Source organism: Rhinopithecus bieti, unplaced genomic scaffold (assembly GCF_001698545.2).
Source record: "Rhinopithecus bieti isolate Rb0 unplaced genomic scaffold, ASM169854v2 scaffold_83126, whole genome shotgun sequence".
Taxonomy (NCBI): domain Eukaryota; kingdom Metazoa; phylum Chordata; class Mammalia; order Primates; family Cercopithecidae; genus Rhinopithecus; species Rhinopithecus bieti.
In genome coordinates, this window is record NW_016830431.1 from 339,423 (window position 1) to 348,154 (window position 8,732).

Sequence of the window (8,732 nt, forward strand, 5' to 3'; positions counted from 1 at the left end):
AAAAAAAAAAAAAAAAAAAAAAAGAGATGTCTGCTTTTGGCTCACTGTTTTCTTCCATTCTTTCTATATGCACTTCCATTCTCCCCTGTCTTCCCCATTTCTCTTTTTTTTTTTTTTTTTTTTTTTTTTTGAGATGGAGTCTGGCTGTGTTGCCCAGGCTGGAGTGCAGTGAGGCGATCTTGGCTCACTGCAATCTCCGCCTCCCGGGTTCAAGTAACTCTCCTGCCTCAGCCTCCCAAGTAGTTGGGATTACAGGCATGCGCCACCACGCCTGGCTAATTTTTGCATTTCTTTTTAGTAGAGATGAGGTTTCACCATGTTGGCCAGGCTGGTCTCCAACTTCTGACCTCAGGTGATTCGCCTGCCTCAGCCTCCCAAAGTGCTGGGATTACAGGTGTGAGCCGCGTGCCCCGCCCATTTCTTCTCCTTCTTCCTCTTCCCTCCCTTCTATTTCCAAATTGTATGGCAGTCAGTGAATCTTTTTTTTTTTTTTGGAGACAGGGTCTTGTTCTGTTGCCTAGGCTGGAGTGCAATGGCACAATCTCGGCTCACTGCAACCTCCACCTCCCACCTCAGCCTCCCGAGTAGCTGGGCCCACAGGCGCATGCACCACCATACCCAGCTAATTTTTTCTATTTATGTTTTGGTAGAGATGAGGTTTTGCCATGTTGCCCAGGCTGATCTCAAACTCCTGGCCTTAAACAATCCACCCGTCTCGGCCTCCCAGTGTGCTGGGATTACAGGCATGAGCCACTGTGTCCGGCCTAGGCTTGAATCTTTAGGAAGACTAGAGTTAAAGCGAAAATATGATGGTTTTACTTCATCGACTGGAATCCTTTTACCTATATGATCCCTTAGATTTCCTTCAAGGTCCCCCTTATATATCACTCAAGTAAATAAAACCTTTTGCAGAAAACCTCAGCCCACACTGATAACTGCAGTTTTGTTTCTCACGAATCTAACTAGTGTTAGACAGGTGTTTATTGAATAGTGTCTGTACATACAAAAATATACTTTTGAAAACTCAAGAGCATGTTCTGGTAATTTTCCTTTCTCAGATTGAATATTAAGACTTCAGGGTAACAATATGAAGACAGAAATGTAGAGTTAAAAGTCTTTAGCTTCTGCCCATGGTAAACAGAAGGTACTGCATCATGTAAGTGTGGTTTTTTGTTTGTTTGTTTTTTAAGATGGAGTTTTGCTCTTGTCGTCCAGGCTGGAGTGCAATGGCACGATCTTGGCTCATTGCAACTTCAGCCTCCCAGGTTCAAGCGATTCACCTGCCTCAGCCTCCTGAGTAGCTGGGATTACAGGCACCTGCCACCACGCTGGGCTAATCTTGTATTTTTAGTAGAGACAGGGTTTCTCCATGTTGGTCAGGCTGGTCTCGAACTCTCGACCTCAGGTGATCCACCTGCCTCGGCCTTCCAAAGTGCTGGGAATATAGACGTGCGCCATGGCGCCCGGCCAATGTAAGTGTTTATAAGGACATGCAACATTGGCTGTGCCAAGCCAAAGGCATCTGGTTTTAATGCCGTTGCCATGGGCCTCTGAGTACTCTGAGTTCCTTCCTGGATTGATATTTTGCACAAACATTTTTATGGCCCTCCAGGTGCCAGTGTGGAAACACAGAGGAAGATACAAAATCCTGACAGGCTATGATGGTAAAATCACAATTGAGGCATACTAACAAGCGAGCGGAAGTGCTATTCCATTTCCTCTTCTCCCCAGTGTGCGAGAAGAGCCAGCCTAGACGCAGTGGGGTACAGGCTCCTTTTCAGATTTTCACTAAGAAAAGATTTGCCTTCACTACAACCTCGAATCCTAGTTGTCCATGGCGTCTGGAACCTTCCTCATGGTCAGGTCCACGGATGGATGCATCTGTTTTGGGTTTTCACGGCAGACCAAACTTTACTTCCAAATCCCAAAATTGCCTTCAGATCTGGACCTCTGGACTTGCTATTTGAATTCAGAGAAGCATGATTTACTAATAAAAAGAGGCAGTCTACCAGCTCGAGTTAACAAGGCTCTGATGGCTGCCATAATAACGTGAGCCAAGGGCTTTTAATGGTAGTGTCTGCTTTCATAACTGTACACAAAGTACAGAACGGAGTACTGGTTCCTGGAATTTTGGAAGCTACTATCTGGGAAGTTGGCACTTGTCTTAGACCTCAGGTTGCCACTCTGGTTGGACAGCAAAAGGAAAATGGGGATGTTGTCTATTAAAGAGACCAAAGCCACAGGAAAAAAAGAGTTCTCTATTAAATTAACATTATGACCAGGCACGGTGGCTCACGCCTGTAATCCAGCACTTTGGGAGGCTGAGGTGGGTGGATCACTTGAGGTCAGGAGTTCAAGACCAGCCTGGCTAACATGGTGAAATCCCATCTCTACTAAAAAAAAAAAAAAAAAAATACAAAAATTATCCAGGTGTGGTGGCGTGCACCTGTAATCCCAGCTACTTGGGAGGGTGAGGTAGGAGAATCACTTGAACCCGGGAAGCAGATGTTGCAGTGAGCCGAGATCGCGCCACTGCACTCCAGCCTGGGGGACAGAGCGAGACCACATCTCAAAAACATAAAACAAAATAACATTTCTATTTGTCTGTCTATGACTTAGAATACTGGCTGATACTATACGAGCCCATAGACTCAGAATAAACTCTGAGCTCCAATAATCCTAGTTACTTGGGAAGCTGAGGTAGGAGGACTGCTTGAGGCCAGGAGTTCAAGACCAGCCTGGGCAACAAAGAGAGACCCCCATCTCAATTTAAAAAAAGAAAAAAAAGCCAAGTGTGGAGGCTCATGCCTGTAGTCCCAGCAGTTTCAGAGACTGAGGCAAGTGGATTACCTGAGGTCAGGAGTTTGAGACCAGCCTGGGCAACATGGCAAAACCCCTTCTTTACTAAAAACACAGACATTAGCTGGGCCTGCTGGTGTGTGTTTTACTATTATTTTTGTTGCTGCTGTTAGATTCAATGCTAGGTATTGATAGTTTTAATGCTATTGTAATAATATATATAAATTTTCAATGTTCTATTCTAAGTCTGTTGCTGATACATAAAAGATAGATTTTTATATACGAATCTTGGTTCTTTTTTTTCCCAGTAGTTTCATGAAAATGCTGATCCATTGTTATCTTGCTTTGGATGTTGATGTTCAGAAGTCTGAAACTTTTTTTCCTTTGTGACTCTTTCTTTTTGCCGAGTATCTAAGGCAATTAACCCTACACATCTAAGCTACCACCAACACTTTCATATACAGAAACCTGCCATTCCTGTTGGCGTCATTTTCTGGCCCACGGGTCCCTAATGTGCATATACTTCCTGTCTTCTTGTTTTCCAACCTTGACCTGATGACTGGTTTTCAGTAGCTCTAGGGATTTAACTTGATTTCCTCTTGGTAGCTCTTTTTTGTTCCAAGGCTTGCCTTGGATCTTCTGGTCTTGGTTTCTTTCTTTTCTTGTTTTTTAAGACCCACTACGAAGCAGAATCTTGGTTTCTTAACCTATTCTTTTGCTGATGATCCCAATATCTGAGTGATATTCCGCTTTGGTTTTACTTTGGCTGAGAATACAATTCAGGAGGTAAGTCTCAGGAGCAAGGGCTGAAATTCTACCATCAACAGGTGTGGTCCTCATGGCAGGACGGGAGTTAACTGGCAAAGTGCTAAATCTGAGGTTTCTTCTGACATTGTTTTGGAGGGCTTAAAAGGAGCCTAACGTAAATATCTTCTGGCCGGGCGTGGTAGCTCACGCCTGTAATCCTAGCACTTTGGGAGGCCAAGGCGGGTGGATCACCTGAGGTCAGAAGTTCGAGACCAGCCTGGCCAATATGTGAAACCCCATCTCTACTAAAAACACATAAATTAACCAGGCCTGGTGGCTCACACCTGTAATCCTAGCTATTTGGGCGGCTGAAGCAGGAGAATCACTTGAACTTGAGAGGCGGAGGTTGCAGGGAGCCGAGATCGAGCTGCTGCACTCCAGCCTGGGCGACAAAGCCAGACTCTGTCTCAAAAATAAAAATAAATAAATAAATAGATATCTTCTATTTTAAAACATACGTAAAAGATGTTTATCTACTATAAGATAATCTCAAAAGCTTCATGACTTTTAAAATAGAAGATATTTATATTAGTCTTTTAAATTATGAGAGTTTTCAGGGAAAAGAGCTAGGAAACCTCTGAAAAAGTCTACTCGTTACAGAGAAAACTTAAACACAAACTAGTTTTCATGAAGCTTCTCGGAGAAGAAAAGTGGTTTTCAAAAAATATAAGCTACACGCAGAGGGTTAATAGGGATAATGGCACCAAGACCTAGAGCTGCCTAAGGTGCTTTGTGATTGGCAAATACAAAATGAGAGAAGGCGTTATGCAATTTGCTTGGAAGACTTAAAGACAGTATTTTCAAGGAAAGTCTAGTGACTGTTTTCGAGATGGTCTCACTCTGTCGCCCAGGCTGCAGTGCAGTGGGGAGACCACAGCTCACTGCAGCCTCGACCTCTTAGGCTCATGCAGTCCTCCCACCTCAGCCTGCGAAGCAGTTAGGACTACAGATGTGTACTACCACCTCCAGATAATTTTTTTACTTTTCCGGTTATTTTTATAATTTATTTATTTATAGAGACGGAGTCTTGCAATGTTGCCCAAGCTGGTCTCATACTCCAGGCCTCAAGTGATCCTTCCACCTCCTAATGACCTTTTAAAAACAATTATTCCACATATACTTACAATATTCTCAGGCCGGTGCAGTGGTTCACACCTATCATCCTAGTGCTATGGCAGTGGGCCAAGGCGGACAGATCACTTGAGCTCAGGAATTCAAGATCGGCCTGGACAACTAGTGGAACCCTGTCTCTACTGAAAATTTAAGAAACTATCTGGGTGTGGTGGCAGATGCCTATAGTCCCAGCTACCTGGGGACTGAGGCAGAAGAATCATTTGAGCCTGGGGGGCGGAGGTTGCAGTGAGCTGAGATCACTCCACTGCACTCCAGCCTAGGTGACAAAGTAAGACCGTGTCTCAAAACAAAACAAAACCAATAAAATAAAATAAAATAAAATAAAATAAAAATATTCTCTCAGCTGGGCATGGCAGCTCACGCCTGTAATCCCAGTGCTTTGAGAGGCCAAGGAGGGAGAAACATCTGAGGCCCGGAGATGGAGACCAGCCTGGGCAACAAAGCAAGACCCCACCTCTATCTACCTCTACAAACAATTAAACCGCAGCCTGGTGTGGTGGAGTGCCCTGTAGTCCCAGCTCCTCGGGAGGCTGAGGCGGGAGAATCGTTTAAACCCAGGGGGCAGAGGTTGCAGTGAGCCGAGATCGCGCGCGCCACTGCACTCCAGCCTGGGTGATGGAGTGGACAGGGTGAGACTCCATCTCCATCAAAAAATAAAAATAAAAATAAAAAATACAGATAAAATAGTTTTCCAACATCTATGTAGGGAATAATGAAAATTCCCTTCTGTGAAGCATAAACTTGTCCAAACAGCTAGTCAATGAAAAGCTGATAACAGGCCATCCTCTGTAACTTTCTTTCTTCTTTTCTTTTCTTTTTTTTTTTTTTTTAGATGGAGTCTCACACTGTCACCCAGGCTGGAGTGCAGTGGCGTGATCTCGGCTCACTGCAACCTCAGCCTTCCAGGTTCAAGCAACTTTCCTGCCTCAGCCTTCTGAGTAGCTGGGACTATAGGCACCCGCCACCATACCCAGCTAATTTTTGTATTTTTAGTAGAGACGGGGTTTCACCATGTTGGCCAGGATGGTCTCCATCTCTTCACTTCGTGATCCACCTGTCCTGGCTTCCCAAAGTGCTGGGATTACAGGCGTGAGCCACCGTGACCGGCCATCCTCTGTAACTTTCTAAACTGCTTATAGAAAAGTTATCAGTCGTCCTAATACGGCTTGTTTCTAACTGCTTAGGTTATAGTCCCAACTTTGTTTTGCAAGTCCATTCCTTAAAACTTGGGTTGCATTTTCTTATAAAAGTAAACTAGATATGAGGTTAGGTCCTAATGACACAAAAGCTCGCAAATCCACTTGATCCTCAAAATACAACATAAAAAACATGATAAAGCTCAACCACCATGTATAAGAAGGTTCATAATGTGCTTAATGTCTTCTTTAGGAACATACTTTTCCATCTGGGATGCGAGAATACAAGAGACCGCCTGAGACGAGGCCCCTGTAGGGGAGGGTGGGGTGTTTGTGGGGTGGGATATGAGGATGAGAACTAAGAGCTCCAGGGGGATGGGGTCTCCTAGGGCTCTATACTCCAGACACACCTGTACAACCCAGGCCAGCTCTCTAGTTGTTCTCTTTATATTTTCTTTCTTTTTTTTTTTTTTCTGAGACGGAATCTTGCTCTGTCGCCCAGGCTGGAGTGCAGTGGCGCAATCTCGGCTCACTGAAATCTCCCAGGGTTCAAGCGATTCTCCTGCCTCAGCTTCCCAAGTAGCTGGGATTACAGGTGCATGCCACCACACCCGGCTAATTTTGTATTTTAGTAGAGATGGAGTTTCACCATGTTGGCCAGGCTGGTCTCAAACTCCCGACCTCAGGAGATCCACCCGCCTCAGCCTCCTAAAGTGCTGGGACTACAGGCATGAGCCACCGCGCCCGGCTATATTTTCAATAGTAAAGGAACGCCAGAAGGAACAACGATCTTTTATGTGTAACTCTTCTCTGCTTAAGATGGCTTCCATATATTTAATAGCTGTGTTAGCTCAGTTACTTGTGGTGTTAAGCAGGTAATTCTTACCTGGACTTCAAATTGCCATTCTTTTTTGACATTAATTAGCTGTTTTTGAAGTGATATTATCTGTTTTCTTCCTTTTTCCTCCCTAGAAGATATAAGAATGATTTGTGTTTAGAGCAGTGCCTCTCAAACCTTAGTGTGCACAAGGATCACCTGCACATAAGAAAACCGAATTCCTCGACTGTACCCCCAGAGAATCTGACTCAGCAAGTCTGGGAGGGGCCCTGAAACGTGCATCTCTATCGAGTTCCCAAGGGATGCCAATGGTGCTGGTCCACCTCACACATGTTCAATAACATGTTTTAAAAGACAGATTTGTTTTACTAGATTGGAGGAAGATTTTCTGGCTTATCAGTGTTGAATCTAAAATAGCTGTTGCTGAGAAAAAGTGAAGAAGAGAAAGACAGCAAGAGGAGAAAGAAGAATCCTTTCTACTTTGGACACTTTAATTACACATTCTTACCCTCACAACAGCCTGATTCCTATTTTATCGATGAGAAAATGCGGTGTAGACAGCTAAGGTAAGTTGATGTGCTGGATGTGAGAATGTGCCTCACCGATCTCCACCTACAGGGGGCGTAAATCAGCAAGGGTCCCGGCTTCCAGGCTCTGACATCCTTCTGTGTGTTCTGAGGCCACACTGCCCACAGACTGCTCCCATCCCATTATTAAGTGTGGCAGGAATCGCATGGGACGGGCCTTTCCTGGGGAGCCAGGGCATCTCTGATGGTTCACTTTGGCTCAAGGACTCCTGATGACCTTACCAAACACAGCCATGTCTTCTAGCCTTTCCTTCACTGGGGGTCGGCCTTGCACTGGTTCTGAGGGTTCCCTCCCCATTTTCTCTCATGCAGATCTTTCCCCTGATAAAATCTTTGCGTGAATAATTCCATCTTGGCATCCATTTCTCAGAAGACCTGGACTAACACGCTTGCCATGGTCACACAAACAGTAAATGGCAGAAAGGGGTTCAAAGTCAGGACTATCTGACACCAGAGCCTGTGAACTTAGCTTCTTTATTTGACTGTTTCTCAATCTGCTCTGAGAAACAGCCTTCTGCTTCTCTCCAGCAATCCCATCATTTAGGTTCAAAACAAACAAAAAATAGCAAAACAATACCAAAATAAACAAAACAAAACAACAAAAAAGACTTATCACTAAACTGCAGGTAGGTAAAGATTTTTACTCAAGAATTTTATTTTATGTATTTATTTTTCTTTTTTTGAGACAGAGTCTCACTCTGTTCTCCAGGCTGGAGTGCAGAGGCACGATCTCGACTCACTGCAACCCCTGCCTCCTGGGTTCAAGCAATTCTCCTGCCTTGGCCTCCTGAGTAGCTGGGATTACAGGTGCCACCACACTGGCTAATTTTTGTATTTTTAGTAGAGATGAGTTTTTGCCATGTTAGCCAGGCTGGTCTCGAATTCCTGACGTCAGGTGATCCACCCGCCTTGGCCTTCCAAAGTGCTGGTATTACAGGCGTGAGTCACTGAGCCCAGACAGGAATTTTTAGAAAGCATATAGTTAACTAGAATTTTGAGATTGTCATTACCAAAACAAACTATAGATTTTATACTTCCCATTCGTAGATCACAAAAATAGATAAGAAAGGTGCAGAACGAATACTTTCCCTCTACTATTAATTCAGTATCCCAAGGACAGGTTTATTGGAACAAACAAATATGGTTCACATGAGATTATAAAAGTGCCCATTTTACACATATACGCCATGGAATACTAGGCAGCCATAAAAAAAGGATGCGTTCATGTCCTCTGCAGGGACATGGATGAAGCTGGAAACCATCATTCTGAGCAAACTATTGCAAGGACAGAAAACCAAACACTGCCATGATCTCACTCATAGGTGGGTATTGAACAATGAGATCACTTGGATACAGGGCAGGGAACATCACACACCGGGGCCTGTCGGGGAGTGGGGGACTGGTGGAGGGATAGCATTAGGAGAAATACCT

The 8,732-nt window shown here is 44.4% G+C and overlaps 1 protein-coding gene across 8 annotated transcripts in view; it reads right to left on the reverse strand.

Annotated features, from left to right (window-relative positions):
• The window catches only part of DRC9 (dynein regulatory complex subunit 9), a 68,537-nt gene that overhangs the window by 27,729 nt on the left and 32,076 nt on the right, over positions 1-8,732 (reverse strand). For all 8 annotated transcript variants that reach the window (XR_001884042.1, XM_017865489.1, XM_017865488.1 and 5 more), the window contains one exon: positions 6,763-6,844. Coding sequence is in view for 7 of the 8 variants with exons in the window: in XM_017865489.1 (XP_017720978.1) it covers positions 6,763-6,844 (82 nt within the window). In the remaining variant the exon portion in view is untranslated. The remainder of the gene's footprint in view (positions 1-6,762; positions 6,845-8,732) is intronic.